Source organism: Nematolebias whitei, chromosome 2 (genome assembly GCF_014905685.2).
Source record: "Nematolebias whitei isolate Nwh7 chromosome 2, NemWhi1, whole genome shotgun sequence".
Taxonomy (NCBI): Eukaryota; Metazoa; Chordata; class Actinopteri; order Cyprinodontiformes; family Rivulidae; genus Nematolebias; species Nematolebias whitei.
The window spans coordinates 17,158,220-17,184,683 of NC_056499.1; the positions used below are offsets into that span (position 1 = coordinate 17,158,220).

The 26,464-nt window shown below is 36.5% G+C and overlaps 3 protein-coding genes across 3 annotated transcripts in view; 1 reads left to right on the plus strand and 2 right to left on the minus strand.

The window, feature by feature from the left end:
* LOC119425903 (ribosomal protein S6 kinase alpha-1) overlaps positions 1–5,431 on the minus strand; it is a 19,850-nt gene extending 14,419 nt beyond the window's left edge. The window contains exons 1-2 of the mRNA XM_037693462.1: positions 4,768–5,431; positions 2,067–2,183 (exon numbers count right to left, since the gene is read on the minus strand). Of these exons, the coding sequence (XP_037549390.1) occupies positions 2,067–2,183; positions 4,768–4,878 (228 nt within the window). The 5' untranslated portion in view covers positions 4,879–5,431. The remainder of the gene's footprint in view (positions 1–2,066; positions 2,184–4,767) is intronic.
* A 5,403-nt stretch (positions 5,432–10,834) lies between these two features.
* rnaset2 (ribonuclease T2) lies at positions 10,835–14,063 on the minus strand. The gene is made up of 9 exons (XM_037693473.1): positions 13,999–14,063; positions 13,838–13,892; positions 12,904–12,953; positions 12,500–12,557; positions 12,243–12,307; positions 11,547–11,660; positions 11,338–11,383; positions 11,138–11,212; positions 10,835–11,029 (listed from the first exon to the last, which is right to left on the minus strand). The coding sequence occupies exons 1-9, from the start codon at positions 14,061–14,063 to the stop codon at positions 10,835–10,837; spliced, it is 723 nt and encodes a 240-aa protein (XP_037549401.1).
* Positions 14,064–17,810: 3,747 nt separating this feature from the next.
* The window catches only part of myom2b (myomesin 2b), a 38,843-nt gene continuing 30,189 nt past the window's right edge, over positions 17,811–26,464 (plus strand). Inside the window, exons 1-5 of the mRNA XM_037690584.1 lie at positions 17,811–17,924; positions 23,420–23,523; positions 24,289–24,346; positions 24,496–24,650; positions 24,844–24,930. Of these exons, the coding sequence (XP_037546512.1) occupies positions 23,441–23,523; positions 24,289–24,346; positions 24,496–24,650; positions 24,844–24,930 (383 nt within the window). The 5' untranslated portion in view covers positions 17,811–17,924; positions 23,420–23,440. The remainder of the gene's footprint in view (positions 17,925–23,419; positions 23,524–24,288; positions 24,347–24,495; positions 24,651–24,843; positions 24,931–26,464) is intronic.

Here is a 26,464-nt window from a genome sequence, read left to right on the forward strand (position 1 = left end):
ATATGAATTCTAAAATAAATATAACCTCACTACGTCGCGGATTTTCACTTATTGTGGGGGAGTGGGGGTGGTGGTGTTTGGAACATAACACCCGCAATAAACGAGGGACTACTGTACCTCCTGTTAGAACATATATGGTACTGTACACTAAATTTAGAGAAATTGCAGATACAAACAAACAATTAAATTTTTTACATCAACCCACATTTTGTATGTCACCAGGCTAAGGTAACATCACATTCTGGAAAACAGCCAGGTGAGCTCTGTCTGGCAACAACAGCTAAAGTCTGTTAAAGGATCATGTAAGCAGGCTTTCCAGGCCACACTGTATGACTCTCTCAGTTGTCTTTGCTCCTTCACAAACAGCATTCACTCACAGAATCTGCCAGGTTTCTATGTCTGGCCTGCACAGACCTCTAATCTGTAGATCAGTGTACCTCTGCTCATTTAAATAAGCTTTGTGATCTATGAGGAGGTTGTCAAGGCAGCTAATCTACAGGTAATTGGAAAAAGAAGGCGTATCATTAGAAGACTGGCTGGCAAACAGCAAACACAAACACACACACAGACACACAACACAATTACAGTAGGTTGACAGTTCTAGCTTGTAACTCAGATATTGTTTAAAACATGGATTATGGTTTTAGTTACAGCATGCAAAAAGTGATTATTTAGACCACTGACCTCCAGCACTAAGAGTTCACTGTTCTTTAAGTTTTAAATGGTTTCCTGCTCCAACAAACCTGACTTTAACAACTGACTCATTATGTCATATAGTTTTAAAGAAGTCTCTTAAAAACAGTCATTTAAATGGGGCGGCTGTGGCTGAGTGGTTAGAGCAGTCGTCCTCCAATGCAAGAGTTGGGGGCTCTATTCAGGGTGTAGTCTACATTTTTGTAGTGGGCATACTGTGCTTAGAAACCAAAGTGCACTGGTTAGTACACCGTAATCCTCAATTTATTTTGATTTTTAAACATAATGACGTTTAACGCACAAAGTATCAATGACGTGCCTAATCACATGTCATGTATCATTGGGTACCTTTAAATGGTTATACTGAAATTCTTAAGCTTTTCTAGTGGTTATATTCCGTACACCCGTTTATCGCATAGACTACACCACTGGTTCTATTCCACCAGAAGTCACATGGCAAAGTGTCCCTGGGCAAGACAATGAACTCCTCGTTGTCTCTGATGTGTGTCCTATTGGTGTATGACTGTGATAAAGCACTGATTATTCTTTGTATAGAAATAATAGAGGGCTGTCTGAATGGGTAAATGAGGGCACAGATTGTGTTGTAAAGAGCTTTGAGTGTCTTGATAAGAAAGAAAGGTTTTATATACCATATTTTTTGGTGTATAAGTCGCTCCGGAGTATAAGTTGCATCAGTCAAAAAAAGCATCGCCAAGAGGAAAAAACATATATAAGTCACTTCGGCGTATAAGTCGCATTTATTATGCATCACCGTTGACTCATTGTGTTTATTTATTGGTCAAAACAACTTCAATTTGTCTGGGCAGCACAACACCATCCATCCATCCATCCATCACAGCCAAAGCTGCGAGCTCTCCAGCATTCCTCCGCCTGCACTAGCGGAGTGAAGCGAACGGACACGGGAGGACTCGCTGTTGCAGTTCTTCGAAATTTAAAGTATCAGTCAAAAACGGCGTTATAAATACGGAAAAAAAAAATGTATATAAGTCGCTTCGGCATATAAGTCACAGGACTGACAAATCTATGCAAAAAACTGCGACTTACACTCCGGAAAATACGGTAAGTACAGTCCATTTACCATTTCAATTAGGTGTGATAAAACAAGAAAATGTCTAAAATATGTGAGACAATGGACCTAAAATCCATAGTTAGTAATCACTGTTCAAAGAAAACCTGACTGTATAAAAGCAATGCTTATATATTTTCGTGATCATTTTGTCTGGTAGTTAATTTTAGCCTGATCATGTCAACACTTGACTTGTCTGTTAGAACTGTCTCATTACTTTGATTGCATTTCCTTGAAGAAACTGTGTTTTCTCAGCTCCTAACCAGAAACCTGCAGGCTTTTGTACCTTTCCATAGGAACCTTGTCCCAGAACCTTCAGTAGCTGGAACTGAGATGGGTCTGCTTTCTCACAGCCCTCCTTAACATGGTGGCTGATGTCAATCTCCTTAAGTATGCTGTCATCCTGAGGAAAGAAAGGCATGTTTTAATGGTATGTTAGGAAGCATACATGGGTCGAGACTCCAAACAAAAAATGAAAAGATAAGTGAAGCTTAGGAAATGGAAAAAGGTTTAAGTAAAACAGGACCAAGATGAGAATAACGTGGACTGGCAGTGACACAAACCACCAACTTGAGGCACAACTTATAATAAGTGATACATTAAAAGTTACTATAAATCTGTAAAACTATCAGTCCATAACAGGTTACCAACTCTCCTCTCCAATTATTCTTAAAATGCCGACGAGTCTTGGTAAATCTAAAATGATCTAATACATCTCCATAGCTTCTGATCATTTTATTGGGTCAACTTAAATCTGGTAAGACAGACCATAAATTCACCAAATATTCAGTCATGTAAGAGATCAAGTGTGAAACAGAACCACTTTACTACTTGGAACCACACACTTGTGACTGTCTGAGGGTGAGATTTCATTCAGATTTGAGGCACTTTAACATATTGTTTTCATTAATGGTGGATACTTTAAAATAGTCTAAACACTTGCTTCATCACTGTTCAGCAGTTTGGTTGGCATATTTGTGTTTGTTGATAATCTAGTATATGACCTTTGATTTTCTTTAGCTACGAGAAAAAAAGTAATGCTCAAGAAGCCAATGATGTAGTGGCATTAGTATTAAAAAATTGTACAAACTTGGAAGAGTCAAATATATAGAAGACACACACTGCCTGTTGTAGTATTTTCTGTTCCTTCTTTTATTTTCCTAATAAGCTGTCAAGAATTGTCTCAACAACATCTCTAGCAGCACAAAACATTTGAATTAGCATAACTGTCAAGTTGCCTCATAACAAGCTAAATCAGAACTTCCCCCCCAAGTCAATATGGATTCACTCCCACTAATTAGTGATGGTTCCTCTATAAAACAACTTCATAATTCCTTCCAAGTAAACACACTTTTCTTTAATCAGCTTGTTAGCTGATTAGAGCAAAGCCACATCCATGTGCACCTTAAAAAAAAAAAAAAAAAAAGACAAAACACATTTTAATCTTTCCAGTGGTGTAGTCTACATTTTTGTAGTGGGTATGCTGTGCTTTAGAAACCAAAGAACACCAGCTAGTACAATGTAATTGTTAATTTATTTAGATTTTTTTAGCATATTGAACATTTCAAAATTTCTCTGATGCTTTTATTTGAATAAATGTACAACAAACTTTGTACAACAGTTGGCTTTGTACTAAAAACATGTTATAGAATGTATAAAACAGTATCAAAGCAAAACATGTTCAAGTTGTGTCTATAAAATGTGCCAAATGTATTGACAATGACACGAGCCCATGTCATGCAATGATACGTGACATGGGCTTGTGTCGTTGGACACTTTTAAATGGGTATACTGAAATTCTCACGCTTTCTTCATGGTCCTATTATGCTGGCACCGTCCCCATATGCCAGTAGTGGGAATACTCTGTATGCCCGCGTATATTTGAATGAATATTTCTCTTCCTTATTATCCTTGAATGAATGATGCTTTTAAAATGTTGAGGGACTTAATATTGTGTCTCAGACCCTCACTCTCAAGAACCTAGATGGAGGTTGGATACACAATATATAATAAAGTTTGTTATAACTCAAAACTTCCATAAACTTTTTTATTGTTCTAATTCACGTGTAGGAACATGAACTCATAAACAGCCATTCACGCCATATATAAATGCAAAGTTTGTCTTTTGCTTACTAAGCCTCGCTGTTTCTTTGAAAATGTGTCACTGACAATGGGAGGCAAATTATATGAAAATATGTAAATCATTTTCCATTAATAAGGACTTGCCTTTTTAAAAATCAATGCATGACAATGTTTGTTCAGCCCATAGAGAGCAGCTTTTGTGATTACAGAACAGTGAAGCAGGATTGATGTTACGGTATTTATCACAAGGAAGCAGGTTTAAGACTGCAACGTCAGCGAGCGAGATAATAATGAGTCTGATCTCACCTCCCCAGGGGGAGAAGTGAGGAGAGAACTCTCCCCCCATGGAGCATCAAACATCACATTGCATTTTATATATGGAACAGCTGCTAAACAGGGAAACATGTTTTTCAATCAGGCAAACAATCACAAAAACTGGTAGCCTAGTTCATCTCATTTCCTCATCAGCAATGACGTTTACAGCCCAGACGGACTGGTAGGTGCACTGAAAAGCTTGAAACGTCTTTCTGTCCCCCCTGCTGGTGTTTGGGCTATAAATAGAACTCCATTGCTGTGGCTTTCACCTGAATCAGTCTGTCTGGAAACATTTATCCCAAAGCCTGCATGTCTGCTTGTGTTTATCCATTTGAGTTTGCTGGACTATTTTCTGTAACATGTCTCACACTCTCTCTGCAAAAACTCATCTCCATAGAGGCCAGTGGCTTCTGCTGTTTTGGCAGACAGTGACAGGAGCATGGTGCATTGTCATGTGCACAGACACTCTTCACACACGTGAGATATGACCTCTGTGTGTTGTTATGGATTTACGTTGTTCTATAGTCACACGTGGCGGTGTTGTGATGAAGATGCTCATGTATCTGTCAAATGGAAACATTGAGACTAACCTCCAGCTGGCAGAAACCAGCACTGTTCTTGTTTCGGGCAGCCTTGTTCTTCAGGTAGATAGAAAACCATCTTCGTACTGTAAATTTACGCGTGCTTGCATCCATGACCATTTGCAGACCTGGGTATTTATCCCATAATGATGAACATCTCCCTGCAGGGACTCCTCAGGTGAACAGGTTTTGGTTGGGCTTGTTTCCTATTTGTCCCGAAGCTTCTCTACTGGCCCATCCTCAATATAGTCGTCTGTCTGTAGTGTCTCCATCATTCTGTTGCGTCGCTCGTCTCAGTCTGCTGGTTTTCAGTCTGTCTCCTCTCTGTGCCTCCCAGCTCAGCTGCAGAGGTCTCCAGTAAGCACGCAGAGCTGTTAATCCACGCAGCCTGACAGTGGGGATGACTGTCTCTGGGGCTTCAGGGATTGTCCTGTGTGTTTTTGCAGTAAGGCTCGCTGTGTCAGACTGCAGGGAGAGGTGACGAATAAATCTGTTCCGCTGAATCAGGGGAAGTGTGCGCGCGTGTGTGTGAGCTCCATCCTCTCATCTCTCTGCCTGTGCATGTGTATGTTCATCCCCTGCTGCCCCCAACCTTTCTCTCTCTCTCTTTCTGCAGAACAAGGAGTTGGCAGCAGCAGTCAGATTGTGCGCGCCACCGGCAAGCTTTGGACCCCTCCCCAGCTGCCTCTCCTGCTTTTCCCAACAGCACACAGCAACAGCTGGTGAGGTCACATGATGCAAACCTGCAACCTCCACCAGGCTTTATTTTTTTTGGGCTGCATTCAACACATATGATAGAATACTTTAGTTAAAACTAGGTTGTTAGTAGGGTGACTCTGGCTTTATGTCACAGTTCAGTGCAGTTTTGACGATAGCAATCAATGCCACAAATATTGACAGCGACAAGGCCAGCAGTCACAGCGAGAACAACACAATCTGTTCTGATAAGTGAACATGGGTGTGTGCACTTGGATCTGTCACATCAGCAGCTTTTGCAGAGCTGCAGTGTTGCATAACCCCAGACACAGAAAGGCAGAGGGATGCCAGTGGACACTGATGAAAGCTGAGGGGCTAAATAAGGACTGCTGCTCTACTGAAGTTCAGGGTCAACAGCTGACCTGGGCGGCAATTTAGTCCAATTCAAATTCATCAACAAGGCCAGTTTATAAATGCACATCAAATAGTCTAACTGTGATCTATGAACTGGAACTACCCCAGCACATAAAATGCACATTGATTGGTCTTTATGTGTTTGACAGGATTTGGAGCACATTGGGATTTAAAAAGGCACAAAGTTTTAGGACATTTTAGCACTATTAAAAATGTAATCAAATGTGTTCAGTCAATCTGCTGTGCTCTGCTGTGGGTGGGGATTCAGGATTATAGACTGATGTCTTTGTCCCAGTAGGATTAGGGCTCTGTAAGGAGATCACAACATGAATATGTATATGCACGGACAGGCAGAATGTGAGGCAGAGCGCCTCAGATATAGTACTGTTAGTGTACTACAGTATACTACATAATAAGTTTGGGGCAGATGGCGCTAGCATATTTTGCCATCAAACTGTTTAAGAAAGTTTGATTCACAAACATTAAGAAAACGTTTGGACACAATAATCACAGAGTTTAATAAACACAAACACTACAGATTAGATGTCTTTATTGAGAAAGAAAATTACACTTAATAACAACTCATGTTTGTAATTTCACTCAACAGCAGATATTTACTGTAATAAAACAATCCCAGCCAATCACCTCAAGGAGAAACAGGACAGATAGCCATAAAAGTCACTAATGACCAAAGCATTTTTTTATACAAGAAAATAAATATTCAAAAAGCTTCAGTGAGATGCTATGCAATGAGTTTCTTATTTTCCATAGACTCAACCAGAAAACACTATATACTATGGAGCCTGTCAGGCACTAGGGGTCCAAATTAATTAAATTAGGTTGCAGTTATTTGTCTACTTTTCTGCTACTGAAGAAAAGTGATGTTTGTGCTTTAACAATGGTTTGCTCAAGTTAGCGAACCTGGAAGTAAAATTCGTTCAACTTTATTCAATCCAAACATTCATCTTTGCTTCTTTGCAAAATAAACAATGCCTGGTAAGAATTATGTGAGCAGCATTTCCTAAACTGAGGGAATAGCTTTTATTTTAACTCTGTTTGCCATTTTGACCCATGGCACTTGCCATGCTCCATAAAGATCAAGTATATAGTCCAATAAATAGTTTACAAAAGTTTTATTTCATTTCTGCAATTGTGTAAAGTGACTGGCCTGTAAAGCAGACATTCCTATTTGGGAAAAGTATTCCTTCTTATTACATCTGTGCTTGTTCTGCTTTCAAGTCAAAATGTCTACAAAGAAATAAGTCTGTGCATGAAATAAAATGAGTTACAAAGTAAGTTGCTGTAAAATATTAAACAATAGCCCATTTGACATTTGTTCTTATTTTCTATGTATTTTTATTCCTTATTTATTTTCCTTCTTTTTTCATTTTAGTGTATTTTTTCCTTATTTTGCCCTGTCCTTTCCCTCTAGTTGTTGCTCTGAGACAGATCTGAGCCACAGTTTGATTCTGAAGTTTAGAGTCTTTTTTTAGCAAAGGAAGTTTGAGGGTGAGCCATCTTCTTATTATTAAATGTTGCATTTCGTATAACTTCTAATTTTGTTGTTTAACCTTTGTTTCAAAATGAATTTGTGAAGACCAAAAAAAAAAAAAAGAATAATAATTAAAAAATAACACTCTAGCTAAAACTGCTAAACATGCACTGCTCAGGTTGCAACCAAAGAGTTACCAACTCACTAGAAGAAAGACTTTTGTATATATATTTTTTTCATGTTAAATTACAATCCAACCCCCCCAAAAAAGAAAATCAACTGGTCTAATATCTACCATATTAATTTTATATGGCTATGTGTCTAAAAAAATCTAACATTTCATATCTGTATACTCTTTTTATGATGACATCCCAGATTAGAGGAAAAAAAACAACAACTCCGGTTTGCCTTTAACTCAGTACATACATTTTTTTTTTTTTTTCCGGATGTACGATATGATAATAACTCATTCCACCAGTGTTGCTGTGTTGGGGGTTCTGGGTTTTTCCTCAATATCATCAGAATGCATTTTTTTGCTGCTGCCAATGCAAGAAGAACTAGATTCTGGTTTAAATCATATCATGGTTTAAATTGTTTAAATCATATAATACATTTTTGTTCCCCAGCAAAGCAACACTTGGGTCACTCATGATTTGTTTCTAGAATGGGGGAGTGGTGGCGCAGAGGTTAGAAGATGGGTCTGTGATCGGAAAGTCGCAGGTACAACTCCCGGTCCCGTCAACATCAAAATGTAGGTGGAAAAGGTGAAACACCCACACCTGCCTCCACCCTCATTTGCCCCAATCTGGGCCTCTGAGCAAGGCCCTTAACCCCCACCATCTGCTCCCTAAACAGGTCTTTCTTGAAAATGAGTTCTCATACTCACTATTCACTATATCACAGTCCCAGAGCATCTGCTCCATCTTCATTACATCTATAGCATCTACACGTAGGAGACGAGGTTGGGGAGATGGAGATTTTATTTTTTTAGGAGAATAGTAAGTACAGTTTAACAGATTTAGTTGAATATGTCTGTGTCTTGTATTTGTAAAAATAATTTGTGAATCTGTGAGGATTTGTTCCCATCTCTGTATTGTGTAAATGTTGCCTAAATATTTTCCCATTTTTTCTTACAAGTTAGATGTTCATACCTACAATGTTTGTTTATCAGGAATTACATTTTAGATATAATCTTTTAGATGAAATTATCTTTTCAATTTCTCTTTCTAATGGGCTTTCACATAGTATATATTTTTTTAACCAAACTCTTCAGCTTTAGATATTTATACAAGTCAGTAAGGAGAAGTTTAAATTGTTCTCTGATGCTAGACAATTATTTGAACACTACATCCTTACAGAGATCTCTTATAGTATATTTCCCTGCTTCTTTCTGTCTATAATATATTCCTTCTAAAGAACAGAGTGTAAAGATGAGTTATGCCATAATGGGGTGCTGTGATACAATTTGTCATTTAATCTTATGTTTTTTATGACAATTATGCCAGCAACTTAATGTGTGATCCAAAACTGAGTTATTAGCAATCGCTCCTAAGAAGTTATAATTGCCAAAGTATTTTAAAACTTTTAGAGTTAGTGGATGGCACAAAGTGTTTTCTATGTTTATCCAACATATATAGAAGATACAACAGAAGATATGTCCATCGTAATTATGTGACTATGTCATATGGATCTCTCTGAGATCTAGTAGAGTGCTGTATGAATGGGTAAATGAGAACACAGATTGTAGTGTAAAGCACTTTGAGTATCTTGAAATAAGATAGAAAGGCGCTATATAAGTACAGTCCATTTACCATTTACCATTAATTTTTTCCACAAAGAATTAAATATTATTTTCATACAAAAAAACAAAAAAAAACAGTTCAGGAAGAAAACTAAGGGATTCATGCTACAGCTAAACTGGATCAGAGCAAAAGCTATATAGAAAAGAAGACAACATGTGATTAAATAAAAAAGGAAATAAAGAAAACGAATAAACACAATGCATAATAATACATGCTACATAATACTTGAGAAAAAATGTGAACAGAAATTTACAATTATTTTTTCCAATACATTTTGTATCCATGCATAAATGAGGACAATTCATTATTTGAGATACAGTTCTGTTTTTATATTCCTATATATTATGTTTATTCTTTTCAATTTTGTATTTTTTAATTAGTTCGTTAATTTCCTATTCCCTTGTTCCTTTATCGATTTATCTTTTTTTTGTGGTACACTTAGGGGTGATTCACAGTTTTCATCATCACAATCACAATGTATTTTTCAAAAAAAAAAAAAGATTGTTTTTTTTGATACGCCATGTATAACTAACATGTTGCTATTTTCCCACATGGCAAATATTGACACATTCTGATGTACGACGGTGAGCCCTGGTGCAAGCAGTGTTCCTAACTGAGCAAGCAGCAGCCCAGCTGTGAGCCCCTCTCTGTAGTTTATCATAAACATCTGTATAATGGCATCTGTACATTTTAAACAATTCTGAAATGTGTACAAATGTAGAATATATTAATGCAAAATTGTAGCATCCCAGAGAGACTGCGTGAGCTGCAAAGGATGCTGGGTAGCCTTGTGGCAATCAGTGTTATGACTGTTTACAAGGTTTATGAGTGTGGATATGGATTGTTCTTGTTAATGTCCTGTTCAGGTTTGGTTTGGCATTCATGTTAAAGTCACTGTTACTGGCTGTAAACTGACACCATGAGTCAGAGGTTGTTCCTGATATGAATAAGGAGGAAAGTGCTTCCTTTTGGAGGGCCAAAATGTGTACCAAGAATAAAGGGTCATGTCACACAAGAACAGCTCTGTTGTGATTATACTGCTAGCACATGCAAGCTGCTACAATATCCATGGAAGCACTTGGGTGTTATAGGTCTGCTTTACTTATAATAAAATGGGTTTTGTGAAAGTCAACATTTTCTGTACGCTTCTGGAGAAGGAGTGGGAGTCTATTTTCCAGACCTGTGACGTATAGTCCGAAACGACTTATATTGCTTGATCGCTTTAGAGCCTAGCTGTTCTTTTATCTCAATACCATTTTCTTTTATTTGTTCTTCTCAAGTTGTATGCTTTCTTTTAAGTTTGTCTACTGTTGCCTTTGTTGTCTAGTCTTGTCATCACTCTTTGTTAAAATCAGGTCTCTCTTGTAAATGAGTCCCCGAGGCTCAATGAGAATAACCTGTATAATTAACGGTTGAAAGAATATACATTTTTTTCCTATTCATGATGGAATTTTTGACTGACACATTAAATGTTCATTCATACTGACATGAACAAAGAGTAAACATTACCATTTGCAGCCATGAGAGGGCCCTCTTGGCTTTTGACAACTATATGTTGTTCCTCTTCTGCTACCCCCCCCCCCACCCACCCAATCCCCCAGCAAGTGTTAGTGCATGAAAAAATAAAAGTTTGTAGCGCATTATTGTGCTTTTGATTGCGCATGTGTGAAGATTACAGAAGAGGTGGGTAATACACCGGTATGTCATGGTCACACACTTTGAATCCACTTGGGGTGTCAACACCATCGAGCTGATGCCAACCTCTCTTTGAATCCGTCTCCGTGATATGTTGTTTCTCACAGTCCAGCAGGGTGAAGTCGGCATCAAAACAGATCTCAATCTGCCCCAAAGTCTGAACATCAGTATTCTGTCGACAACAAAAGAAGACACAATAAGAATGAACATGAACGTTATTTAAAAGAACACCATTTAGACAATGAAATATGATTCTACGATTCTAATCAAGTGTTTATACCTTTGTCGAAACGGCACACTGGATCTTTGGAGTGACGCCATAGAAATGCTGGATCACCTCTTCAATTTGTGAAAACTGCACGAGGAGCAAAGAAACAAAATAAGCACATAAAAACTTTATTAGTAGGACAGGTTTTTAGTCCACAGTCTGACACAAGACTAATTGTATATTAAATACATTAAGATAAACAACAGACTTACATTGTAGGTTTTGTTAGAAGGGATAATATCAAACTTCTTCAGGACGCTGTGGTAAAAAAAAAAAAGCTCCATGTTTAAACCAAAGAATCAGAAATCAAACTTATAAATCAGAAACATGAATATCAAGACTTATACAAAAAATGTTTTTTCTGAGTAAAGACATGCATTCTGTGTTGGAATATGTGAGAAAGTGTCAAACTGATCTGCACCTGCTCAAATCCAACTTATGATACAGTTCCAGTGCTTTGCTGAAGTACTTATGTTGACTATTCAACGCATCTGCTTCTGCTGCACATGTTCCGTGTTTGAACCACTCGTACTTCCTGTTGGAGAGAGAGAAAAAAAAAGATACCAACATAAAGTGATACGTTTTAATGTTTGTTGTCAGTGTCACAATCAAATATAAAGATAAGCTGTATTCTGATTTGGAAATTTAGAAGTTCTTTATAAGATCAGGTATAGTTCTTTTACAAGTGCTATACATACTGCATATTGTACACACAATATTAGATACAATAATAATAATAAAAAAACACTATTGCAAAGTATCTCCGCAGACAAAAACTGAATATTAATGGCTGCCAATTTGAAGGGGACAGATTTATTCAGTTGTTTAAATGTAAACAAATTTTTATAATTGCCTACAAATGCTGTTTTAAACTTTTTTTTAATAAAATAGGATGATTACATTTGTTTTCCACCTCATTAAACTATCATGTCTGTAAGATATGTCAAGTACTTTGTCACAATAATGCTGTCTTAATAAACATAAAACAGATTATTTAAGAAACTGTTCAATATATATCAAATCTTAAGGTAACATATGCGATATCAGTACAGAAGGGATATAAGAAACTAAAATAAATAAATAAAATAAGAAAATAAACTTGACAGTTTAGAGGTACCAGAAGCTAAACGAAGTAGGCTTGAGCAAGTCAGGCCAACTCTTCCTCATGTCCGGAAGCAGATCCTGCAAATAATGAAGACAAAATACAGATTTATTTTGAGAGTTCGATTTACTGTTTTGCAGTCAGAAAAGGCGAGAGATGTGTTTATTGATTTACATTCTCAAATTACAATTTTAATCACAAAACTATTATGCTGGTATTAAAAACAAACTCTTTGTTTTGAATAAAAATGCCTTGTCTGAACAGTGTTATACCTCAATTTGGGAAGAGTTGAAATGCCATGTTGAATTGCAGTCATTCCCGTTATTTGGCCTTAAAAACAGAAAAATTCACAATTCATCCCACAAAATATACATGAACTTTAATAAGTAAAAAACAGCTACTTCAACCAAACAACAAAGAAGAGCTGCTCTCATTCATTTCCTCTTTTTCCTTCCATTAATGTGTGGTTTTATTTGATTAACACAGAGTTTTTCTTTAAATAGTTAATGTGCAACATAATCAGGGTTCAACATTTCAGCTTTGTGAAAATGGTAAAAGTCTTAGGGAGGTGCTTGCAAACAGTTTTTTCAATGTATAAAGCATCTCCTATGAAGACAGAGGAAAAACTGGAAGACTGAAAAACACAATTTAAAGCTACACACACACATACACTTACCAAAGTCCATGTAGCGACCAGTAGCTAATGTTGGGATGACAGTGTTCCATCTGAAATGTAATATACAATAAATAACCCAACTATTACACGTTGCGCAAACATGCACAATCTCTACTACTATTACTAATGATGCCATTCTCTTACATTAAAACATGCTGAAACTAGCATTAATGCATTGCATGTACTGTTAGTAGATGAGAATGGCGTGAATAACTATACAGTAAACCAAAGAACTGTAAAAAAGGTTCTTTGATTACTGCAGTTATTTATATAGTTCAGTTTAACAGAAGATGTGACTTTTTAATAACTTTTTTGTGTGTGTGTGTGTGTGTCTTGTACTGAAAAATGTGCTTTATTTCAAAACAGTAAGGGTCAACTAACGGTAAATACCAGATTTTGAAAGTTATGGAAATCAGCACCAAATTAAAAAAAATCACACTGTACAACTTAGTTTAAGCCTATTTGATCATTTCTCTTTATGCATTCTGACACAGTCAGGACTGTAAGGAAGACAATGATGGACCATTTTGCAAGTTTCCAGTAAAGCATGATAAGCAGGAATAGCACTTTCATAAGCCTGAAATACAGGATGTGTTAATTATGCTGTGACGTAATACACTTCTGACTGAGTGCTGCTCAGACAACCAGAGTACTGACACACAGCCAAGTCTTGTGACTCGGACATCATGTGGTCTCAAGAAAAAAAAAACATGGAACTGTTTTTTTGATTCCTCATAACCAATCACTGGACACTTTTTTTGTTTAAATCTTGACACTATCTTAACAAAACTTAAGTGGGCATGCAGCAGCTCCTAACAGAGTATAAGTGTTATATGAAGGATGTATTTATTTATTGTGAAAGCTCCTGTGCTTTCCTATATTTAATATGATAAATATGAATAATAACAATGAATAAAGGCTGTCTGCAACTTACAGAACAGAAGGTGTTGGGCCAGTGGTGGGTCAGGGTCACTTTGGTCCACATTTCACTAAAATACATCAATATATTTAGAAAATTCTCATTTGTTTATTAATAGGAAATAAAACAGAAGTAGAAGTAGAGCATCAGACCATGTTGTGTTTGTCTCTACTTACTGAGGCGAAGCAGCAGAGAAGAGGGCTGCTGCCAGGACGATCAGAAGACGAGAGTTTAGTGTCATGGCTGACCTGAAACAAGATGACAGATTCAGTAAATCTGCAGTAACTATTAGAATATCATATCCCTGCTACACTTAAAGAGTAAAATGTATTAACATTTGTATTTGTGTAAAATTATTGCACTAAAATAGTAACTCGATGTTAATAATTTGAATGATTTAATGCACTAAAACTAGCTTTTTGGACGTTTTCTACCAAGGGTGACTGAAGAGAAAGTACAGTGCAAACTGTCAGTAAATGCTGATTACGACGAGATAACTAAACAGTGTGCTGAGGTGATAAAAAATACAAAGCTAGCACTATGTCCCACTCACACACACACACACACATAAAAACAAAATGTAGTTGCAAACTCTAATAGACACAAACATGTTGCCTTAAACAGTTACCACACTTCTTATAAAAGAAGTGGCAACTTCTCCTAATGATAATGATTTTTGCTTACTTCCTAACACCCTTCTCAGCTGACATTTCAGTGTGTTACAATAGAAGAAGTAGTTTTAATAGATACAAAATCTTATCTTAAGTTGCACATTAGATTCGTAGCTTTTGGTTATTTCAGCAGAACACTTTATTGTTATTCTTGGACTTTTGGAGCAGAAGATTACTTGAACGTTGACTCTAAAATTTACTGACCATTTCTTCCAATATTTTTTTCTTAAGCTGCTCTACTGGAATTAGTCTGCAGCATTCAGGAAGGCCCGTAATCTTGACGCATGACAACACTTTATCACAGGTTTTCCATTATGTAGATAAGGACTTAAAGCAAATCTGAATAATGATCCGGCCCCCTGCACCTCACTGAAATCCTAATGGAAACAAAAGGATTGTTCTTGAACTTGACATGAGGGAACCTCTTTAGAACAGTCAGATCGTACTGATTGCTGTTTCAGTGAAAATTGATCATTTTCAGATCACGTTATGCACAAACTCTACCTACTGGCAAGCTTTAAAATTAAGGGAAGTGAAGCCATTGTTTAAAATGAGAACGATTTCTGTTGATTTTGAAAATACAGTTGATAAGACAAGCACCCATTACTACTACATAATACCTAATAATGATAGCTGCTGAACTATTCATCCTGAAAAAGAAAATATTACAAAAATATTCACTCTTTCCTCCAGGGTTCATGCGTAAAATCTTTCAGATTAACTAACATTTAAAATACAATAATATTAAACATGATCAACTTACATGCTAACATGAGAACTGTGTTAGAAATGATTTTCAGGTTTGCAAAGTAAACATGACTCGGTAAAATAAATAAAAAAATAAATAAAAAACATCACATGAACAGGGTGAGTTAAATAGTTTATAGAGTCTAAACTGGTCCAGATGACACGATTTAAACTTTTTTGTTGTTATCTACCTGGGTGATATAGTTAACAATTAAAAAAAGTCTCTGTTTTCATAAATGCCCCAAAAGACATGTATAAAGGTTTAAAGGTTTGACTTGTTCTGTGAGCAAACAAGTGGACACAATGACGAAATACAGTAATTTAGTTAATACAAGTCAAGAAAAAAGTCACTCAGTGGTAAAAAATATCAAGTATTTACTGCACTAACAAAGTCTAAGGTGTTGAAATGTTCAAATGTTAAGCGCTTTGTTTAATAAGACTTTTTTTAACCTTACCTTCTACCGAATATGGTGCAACAAAGTCCGCAATCCTTAACCAACAAAGAGTTCCTTATTTTTGTAGGCTAAAGGTTTACACAGGAACAAAAAAAAGTTGTTTATGCCCCATTTTCGCCCAACTACTGGTCTGTTGGCTCAGCCAATCAGAAGCTTCGCTTGTATTTACGTCATTACGCAGCGATTTGGGTTTGCTTGATTTGTTGCACGGCTTACTCCGCTCGAAGCATTTCAACGAGATTTTAAAGCTAATATTTCATGGCTTCGCTGATTTATATTCATACAAACGCTCCATTTATCTAAAAGATTGTTCTGTTTTTGTGCCATAGAGAACTAAACGATGTGATAAATTTAATTATATGAGACTAAGCTGGACTGATTACAATCAGCACAAGGAGCCCCACTCTTTGGATAACAAAACAGTAATAAAATGGTAAATTTTTGCCAAAATTCCCCAGATCCAGAAGAAAAAAAATCCAAATTCTGAAAATTTATTTTAATCATATTAAAGTAAATACTTGTTTAAAAATGCCAAGGCAAAGGTACACGATGTCTAGTTTAGTGTATTTCTTAGTTTATATCTTAGATCCTTATTACTTTTTCTTTTTAGAGTTTATATATTTGCTATTGTTGCATGTAACTGTGTACAGTACATAATTTCGTTCCACCTCATGTACCACGTGACGCGAATGACAATAAAACCAACTTAAGCTTAAACTAATCAGGTCTCTCTTGTAAATGAGTCCTCGAGGCTCAATGGGATTTACCTGTCTAAATAAAGGTTGAATAATAAATAAAAAAAAAAAGAACTAAAAGCAGCAAAGCGAATATATTGCACGTTTACATCGTTGTTGTTTTTTTTATTAAAGTTAAATCATACCAAATGCCAACGTATTTTCAAAAGTAAACCTAACTTATTGAAGCAGATCATGTAAACAGTTGTTTACTTCCTGTACAGAAAGGCATTTGAGGCTCTTTATCATGACCAGCAGAGGGCGCAGTATCTCTTTTTCTGTGACGGGCACAAAAAACTTTAGGAGACTGCACTTGATCTATAAACCTGAAAAGGTTTGTAAGAAAAATGGCCAAGCTTGAAATGAATGTTAGCATGTATAAAACACATTTCTTGATTTCTTGTCCTGTTAACAAAATATTATAGCACTACACTTGTCACTAACTTCAGTTCTCCTACTGTATAATTAGAGATTAAACAAAACACTACTGATACGTTTTCATGTTATAAGTTTTTTTTATTATCCCAAATTAAAGGATTTATTATAGGCCTAGTTTTAAATTTATAATTTGCATTTGCATAAAAATGGCATTGCATTAAACCTGGTAAACTTTGAAATCCCATTTATTACATCAGTGCCTTCTTTTAGGCCCATTTGTCTACGTCACTCACACATCACACACTCCCTCCCAAATCTCCAGAGTGCCAAATGTTGTTCCCTCACATGATTTTGTCTCAGATGTGAAATGTGTCTCACGGTTCCTCTACTGCGTCAGAAATAGTTAAGTTGTAATCAGAGCTGGTTTTATAAATAGACCAATGCCAAAGTTCAGTGTGCAAAACACAGTCTCAAAATGTTCCTTAGGTGCAGATGGAGAAAACTCCTGGAGCATGAGCTAAATACACACGCATCTAAGGTTAAAGGTCTAGCTACATGGTCTACTGTACAATGACGTATCATCATTTAATTTGTAAGGAACTGTTAAATAGTCAGTTGTTTAAAAAACAAAAAAAACACTGTACCTATATCAAAATATGCAAAAAAATTGTTAAAGCACTCCCTGAATATTGTTGCTATTTTTTGCACTGAACCTGCTATTGTTAAATTTGATTAACTGTCCCTCTCCCAAAAACAAAATCTAAACGCTTATATTTTCTGTATTGTCCATATTGTCCAGTATGCTTGTTAAATCATTTGACTGCACTCTGCTCTTGGAAGAACATTTTACCCATTAACCATTAATGGGTCTTTTAAAACCCTTAACAATATGCTCATTTAATCAAATAGGTGACTGGTTTTAGTGGCCCGAAGTCCTGAAGGATACTAGTTATATATAGGCAGTTCTCTGTCCTTATAAGGCCTCGGGGAGAGGCAAGGTGGGGGGGCGGATGGAGACGGATGGTTGTTGTGTTGGCCTCTTACAGAACTTGGTTTAGGCTGACTCCCTGTGGATTCAGACTGACAACCGAAGTCGCTGATAAGAAAATCTCAAGTGGTAAGAAAACCAACTTTTAAAGTGTTTTCATATCCTTTCTTTGCTGCATAGTTATTCTTTTAACCCATCTTCATTTCAAACCCAAAGGGCGACAGGTGGGATAAGTGGGATGTGGTAAAGTGAGCGCAGCCAAGAGATGTATCATAAACCTTAGTCACTTCTAATGATAGTTAAAAGCGATGAATGAAGGAGTATAGCTCTTAATCCGGGAAGTGTTTAATGTGTTGTAATCTAAGAGGTATTAAGTGGCCAACAGAGAGCACTTTCTGCCTCTTTGTTAGTCACTCGATTATTAGTCAGTTGCTTTGTTTTGGACACGTGAGACAAACAGAACGTCTTTGTAGTTCTTTTACTAACACAATTTAGTTGAAATTAATTGAGATGGGACAGCCACGTTTAACAAGAAGTAGTCTTGTTTGCAATGGATACTTTGTGTAGAATATTAAAATCTGAATCTACAAAACAACTAGTTTATTGCTCTTTTGATGTTTTTCTAGTTAAGGCATTGGATAATAATGCATTTTCTATCATATCTGTTTTGCACAGTTTTTTATGGGTAAGGCTGAGAGTATTAGAGGTTTACAGTTACTGCTGCAGAGGCTTGGGTGTCATTTGGCAACGATTTTGTGCTGTTACAGTACTGGCTGACCTGAGAGCTGCTAAAGTGCAGGAATGATGGGACAAGATGATCTGCCTGCAACAACAAGTCCAATTCTCTGCATTGGGGCAGCTGATTTTATTGCTTTTTAAACTGCAAATACAATAGCCATCACGTGGCTACGGCTATGATTTATTTTTCTTGTTATTATTAATGTTCAGGGGATGACGCAAAAAAAAACAACAAAAAAAAAAAACAGTTGCTTGTTTGCAACATGAGACGTCAGGGATTTGGTGGAGCTGCTCTGGAGGCTGGGTGACTTACAGAGGATGTGAACCTGCAGCCTGCATGAACACAAGTTCTTAGCATTTTTTAGATCCTCCAAATCACAATATATTTTTAAAAGGTATTTTGATGACTTTTTGAATAAAAATACATGAATGAAATTAATTAAAAATAAATGCTAACTTTAAATGTATTACTTTTTGACCGCATAAGTAAATAGTAGTTTTAATTATTATTAGCGTTTAGGGTTAGATGGGACACACCAGTGATCATGGCCTTAAACAGTTTATCTCTCTGGTTTATCTTTCTGTGCCTGACTGGCAGGGTTGAGGCACTGGAAGTTGATGTGACACTAAAGCTGCAAAGTGCATTTTAAAGATATGGAAATGGGATTCTGGTGCAGCATATCATTAGATTTCAGGTGAGGTTGGACAAACATTGCTTCGTATTTCACCTGATCCTATTTTTGGTCTGTGAAGATGAGGTAATGTGTAAATGATATTAAACAAACTTCTTCTTACGCTAAATGACAAGACACCCAGCAAATAAACATGACAAATTAGTTGGAAAGCAAATGATGCTGTCAAATTTGTTGAGCACATAACAAATAACACATTTAATTGTATATTTTTTGTTGCATCGAGTTATGGTAGATTGATGAGCAACTCAAATTAATGTGTTTGTTTTATAGTATTAAATTGTACAATTTTCTTAATATGTTAGGTTTTTATTAATGATATGCCACTCTGCTTGGACTTCATCATTTGTCAACTCATATGAGGAATCTGTAAATGGATATACACATGGCAGTCTTTATTCTCTCTCTTGTTTCAATGGGCTATCATACATAAAATATTTGTGCTGCATAGGTGCTTTGCACAGCTCAATCTAAGTAAGTTTTCATTAAAAAAAATGGTGCCACTTTACAATAAGGACCCCCTTATAGATGGCTAATAAATAGTTTATAGATCATTAATAACTGCTTATTATGCATTAGTTAAGGGTGACAGAGAGAAAAAACTGAACAGTTTCTTGCAAAATACTGAGCTACATCTGTTCACCTATATATTTCATCTAGAATTGTTATATTAAACATTTCAGACTAAGTTACTACCTTGTGAGCTCAATAAACATTTGTAAACCTAATTTTCAGGATAGATTAGTTGCAGATACGTATAATGCAGTGATAAAGTGCAATAATTTATGCTAAAGAAATAGGTTTACAAATGCTTATTGTGCTTACAAGGTAGTAACTGAGCCTGAAATGTTTAATATAAACAACTCTAGATGAAATACAAAGATTTGGCTCAATATTTGGCAAGAAACTGGTCAGTTTTGTCTTGGTCACCCTTAATTAATGCACAATGAGCAGTTATTAATGATAAGGGGGGAGTGATGGCGCAAGAGGTTAGAAGATGGGCCTGTGACCGGAAAGTCACAGGTTCAACTCCCGGTACCGTCAACATCAAAATGTGGGTGGAAAAGGTGGATCACCTACACCTCCCTCCACCCTCATTCGCCCCACTCTGGGCCCCTGAGCAAGTCCCTTAACACCCACCATCTGCTCCCTAAAACAGGTCTTTCTTGAAAATGAGTTCTCGTGGCTCAATGAGACTACCTGTTTAAATAAAGGATAAATGAAAAAAACAAAAAACAATTATAAAGTGTTTATAGAGGAATTAGTAACTTATCTATATATATTTTTAGCATCTATAAGGGGAGCCTTATTGTAAAGTGGTACCAAAAAATTATATTATATGCGTGTCTGATGCGTTAACTTTGGAACTGGAAGCAATTATTGTCTCAGCATTGTTCTGTGCAGTTGTGCCACCAGCTGCTCTTTGTATATGTTTCCTGCAACAATCAACACTTATGCCTTTTAGTTATCTTTGTATGCGTTTCCTTTTAATGCAAGGGTCACATTCCTTGTGAGTCAAGAAGCTGTAACGTGTTGTCAAAAACATCCCACCTATGTCTGTGCATGTGTGAACATTTGATGAGGTTCACATGGTCATATTCTAGGAGGGTTTATTTTTCTTCACAAATACAGAAACACTCCACAAAACTATCAGCCTTAATTGGATCTCAAACTCTGCCTGAATGAAACGCTAAAGAAAAGGAGTCTTAAGCATTGATTTAAAAGTCTCAACTGTCTCTGGAGTCCGTATACGAAGAGGTAAACTGTTCCACAAATTTAAAGCAGCAACTGTGAAAGCCAAATCATCTAAATATTTTAGTTCGGATAAGCTCAGCTGCCACACTGCCCCACAATGGTGTGTGAAATCTGGGTTTGAAGCCTGGACTTCAGGATTTTGTTGTTGACTTCTTGAGATTTTGTAACTAAATGTAAACCTGAAGACCATATATATAAAATCATTTATCAATGAAAGCATTTCTGCTTGTAGTAGCTGATAATTTTATGTTTAGGTACAATTTAAATGGGTAATTAAAAAAAAAAAGATCCCTAGAAAAAACAAAACATAAAAAACTGCTGATAAAACAAATATGAGAGTGTAGATTATCAGCTCCACATGGACTGAAACATTGGCATCATCACTGGCTTGTGTTGTTAGAGGTTTACGATTAGTACAGTGGTGCTAGAAAGTTTGTGAACCCTCTACAATTTTCTATATTTCTGCATAAATATGACCTAAATAAATAAAATATGACCTACATATGACTTAAGACATCACGAGATTTTCACACAAGTCCTAAAACTAAATGAAGAGAACCCAGATAAACAAACAAGATCAAAATGTTATACTCTGTTATTTATTTATTGAGGAAAATGATCCAATATTACATATTTGTGAGTGGCAAAATCACGTGAACCTTTGCTGTCAGTACCTGGTCTGACCCCCCCGTGCAGCAATAACTGCAGCTAAATGTTTCCAGTAACTGTCCATCAGTCCTGCACACCGACTTGGAGGAATTTTAGTCCATTCCTCCGTACAGAACAGCTTCAACTCTGGGGTGTTGCTGGTTTTCTCACATTAACTGCTGCTCCAGGTCCTTCCACAACATCTGGATTGGATTAACATCAGGACTTTGACTTGGCCATTCCAAAACATGAACTTTATTCTTCTTGAACCATTCTTTGGTAGAACAACTTGTGTGTTTAGGGTCATTGTCTTGCTGCATGACCCACCTTCTCTTGAGATTCAGTTCATGGACAGAAGTCCTGACATTTTCCTTTAGAATTTTCTGCTATCATTCAGAATTCATTGTTCCATCAATGATGGCAAGCCGTCCTGGCCCAGATGCAACAAAATAGACCTAAACCATGATACCACCACCGCCATGTTTCACAGATGGGACATGGTTCTTAATGCAGTGTTTTCTTTCTCCAAACATAACACTTTTCATTTAAAACTAAAAGTTCTATTTTGGTCTCATCCATCCACAAAACATTCTTCCAACAGTCTTCTGGTTTGTCCATGTGATCTTTATCAAACTGTAGATGAGCAGCAATGTTCTTTTTGGAGAACAGTGGCTTTATCCTTCAACCCTGCCATGCACACCATTGTTGTTCAGTGTTCTCCTGATGATGGACTCATGAACATTAACATTGATGTGAGAGAGACCTTCAGTTGTTTAAAAGTTACTTTGGGGTCCTTTGTGACCTCACCCACTATTCCACACCTTGAATTGGAATGATCTTTGTTGGTCCACCACTCCTGGGGACGGTAACAATGGTCTTGAATTTCCTCCATTTGTCCACAGTCTGTGTGACTGTGAATTGTTGGAGTCCAAACTCTTTAGGGATGTTTTGTAAGCTTTTCCAGCCTGATGAGCATCAACAACTCTTTCTCTGAGGTCCTCAGAAATCTCCTTCATTTGTGCCTCGATACACTTCCACAAACATGTTGTGAAGAGCAGATAGATCCTGTTCTTTAAATCAAACAAGGTGCACACTCACACCTGATCATCTAAAACACCTGACTCTAATTTCACCTTCAAACTAACTGCTAATCATACAGGTTCACATACTTTTTGCCACTCACAGATATTTAATATTGGATCATTTTCCTCAATAAATAAATGACCACATGCAATATTTTTGTCTCATTTGTTTAACTGGGTTCTCTTTATCTGTTTTTAGGACTTTTGTGAAAATCTGATGATGTTTTAAGTCATATTTATGCAGAAATATAGAAAATTCTAAATGGTTCACAAACTTTCAAGCTCCACTGTAAATACGCAGGAAACACATGAATTATGTGTACATCCCATGTTGCAAAGTAACGACTGACAGAGTTTAATGTTTGTAACTGCAGATATAAAAGTTTTATAGAAAACAGTGATGGCATTATTAGCCGACCATCTGTGGGTCTGAGGCTGAGGCAGTCAGTGGCTGGAAAACTAGTGGTCTTCTGTCTACATGACGACCAGTGCACTGTTTTAACATGTGTCCTAATGGGTCAGTGCCATATTAAGATTTTTACATCTCTTGAAAACAATTGCATTCCATTCTCCCTTTTCCAATTTACTGTATGTTTCACAAACAGGTGACTGACCTATCTAAGTGCTGTAAACGCTGTAACTATACACTAAATGATCACAAACTTTTTGTCATCTATGTCTTTGTTTTGTTTTATTGCTTGTCCAACAGGGTAAAGTTGAAAGAGTCACCATGTCAGCTCGACTCAAACGTGGGAAATACGACCATGAATACCACCATAAACAAAGCCAATATGTGGTTAAAGAATACAGCAGGTACAGGAGACACACACTTATACATGCAACACTTTAATTGTTCCAGTTTTATTACTGTTGTACCTGTTGTTACTTTTCTACCACAACAGATGCTAGTGTACATCTTCTTTTAGCAAATATAACAACACGATCAGTGTTTACGAGGATTACTTAAAGATAACTTCAGCACCGCTGTGAGCTTGGCAAATAATGTAGTTTCCATTTCCCCCACAGTAAACAGATAGTGTAAACACTTTTAGAGGAACTGTTCATTTGAAGTTTTTTTTAAAATTGATGACAAAAAACATTTAGAATGATTTGTTACTCCTAAATACATTTGCTATAGTCCTATCATTATATACAAATAAAAGTGTTCGGGTCTGGCCTCGCATTTACACTCTATTATCCCTGCATTGAACTAATGCATCAGCAAAATGGCTACCTAAGCCAAATGCAGATTAGTAAAGTGGAGTAATGCAGTGCAGTTTAAATCTCATAGCTTCCTGGCTCCAGCTGTGAGCACATTTGCAGCTGTGTTCTGGTAGTCTACATGGATTTTTTTTTCTGCTTAAACATCTGTTGCAGTGTATTTAAAAGAATACCATAACCAAATTAAAATAACCAATTATTATGGTACTACCTGTATTGCTGCTTTTAGCACACAAAGAGCTGCCGTATATGTGCATTACATATGCTAACTTTTTTCTTATCACAAAGCTATTGTTAATGAATTGTTCTCCTTTAACTATTGAGTGTGTTAATAAAGAAATAACACATTGTTTTCAGTTCTGAGGCCTCAGAAGAGCGATATGAGCACAAAACACATGCTCGCATCCAGGAAGTGGTAAGAAAGCATGAGGTTGTTTAATAATTATCACTGCAATAATTGCCGGTAGAGAGTAATTATGCTCTAAGACAAAACAGAGAAGCGTAAAACAAAGAAAAGTAGGATATTCATCTTGGTATTAACTGATTTTCTACGTGTTTGTGTAGGTACGAACAAAAATGGCGGAAAAGTATGTGCGTGAGGAGCCAATGGTCAGGGGCCCACAGTTCCTTGTCAGACTCAGATCCCACACAGTGTTTGAAAACACTCCAATCAAACTCTTCTGTACCGTTGAAGGCTTCCCCATGCCAGTTGTGAAATGGTGAGTGAGCAACATGTTTTCCTTTGTCTTTGTTCTGAGTCATCTTCAAGATAATTTGCTGTTGTACTTTATGATGCAGTAGTAATCTGATAATAGTTATCAATGATCATTTTAGAAAATGAGCTAAAACGTATCGTTAGCTACCGTTACTCTTATTAAAATGCAGTTGAGCAAATCTATTTTTTGTCTTTAGGTATAAAGACGGTGTCATCATGAACTTGTCTTCAGGAAAGTATTTGATTGAAAGCAAAGGAGGAAGCCATTCTTTGATGATCCCAAGGTAAAGTTCAGCCAAGGGTCTCTTCTGCGTTTTGTATGTTACAGGTGGATTATAATCTTAACCAGGATCTCCATCAGTTTTTTTTTCGTTCTTTCACAACTCACTTGTGTTGGTATATTTTGGCCTAAATCACTGGATTAGATTTGGCTGTAAATAAATCTTGTTTTCTAACCAATAACCAAATCCTCCATGTAGGACCCCACTGGCTCTTTGTTCAAAAATACAACCTGGAGGGTTGAACTACTTTTGGTGTGAGAAGCTCTTCAATTGTTTTGTAATCTTGAAGCTTTGGTCAGACAGAAACGAACACAGGGCAAAGATTAACTTTGTGGTGAATGTTTGTTAAAAATGTTAAAGTCAGCCTTTGCAGTTGTTGTCTGTATCTTTCACCAACTCAGCTTAATTGTTTGAATATTGTTTTTTTCAAACATTGTTTATTTGTTCATACATTTACATTAAAATACCTAAGGTTCAAAACTTCTTTGTTAGGCTGAGAAAAAAAGATTACAGTTAGGGTTAAATTGAAATTTTCACTACACAGTCATGTTAAAAGGTACCATTTTGATAAACAACTATTCCCTCAGCGCAGCCACGGTGGATCAGTAGGTAGAGCTGCTGCCTCTCAGCGTGCAGGTTGCACTGGTTCAAATCCTGGTCTGGGGGCCCTTCTGGGTGGAGTTTGTATGTTCTATCCGTGCAAGCGTGGGTTTTCTCCTGGTACTCCAGTTTCCTCCCACAGACCAAAAACATGCATGTTAGGCTGATTGGTAACTCTAAATTGTCCCTAGGTGTGAGTGAGAGAGTGAATGGTTGTTTGTCTCGTTTTTGTCTCTATGTGTCCCTGTGATGGACTGGAAACCTGTCCAGGATGTCCCCCGCCTCTCACACAGTGATAGCTGGACATGGGCACCAGTGACCCCCGTGACCCAAAAAGGAAGAAAAGAGGAACTTTTCTTTCAAACAATTCAGGATGAACCAGTTTCAGTTGTTTTTTAAATTTAGGTTACTCTTCACATGAGATAATGACCAATAGTTATTTTTTTTAGAGGGTAACATATTTTTTTTTAGTAAATCAAATATATTCATGCAAATGAAATGAAGACTGAATGAGTGTAGCAGAGCAATGTGCATAAAAGTTACATTAAAAACAGGTTTACATAGGAAGGTTGACAAAATGCCCAAAATAACATTAAAAACATTCAGTGGCACTATCAGAACTTAACTGAAAATCACATTAAATACATATTCAGTATGATGAAAATGTTTAATTAAGTCAGTAAACTGTGCAACATAACTTTATGTAGACATAATCATGAAGTATATGAAATTAATTAACAAACAGCGATGTTAGAAAATGAGACATTTTGTCTTTTTACCCCAAAAAATGTTACATTTTACAATTCAGAACATATGATGATTCAATTCCTGCTAAAAACTCTCCATTTATCTATCTATCTATCTATCTATCTATCTATCTATCTATCTATCTATCTATCTATCTATCTATCTATCTATCTATCTATCTATCTATCTA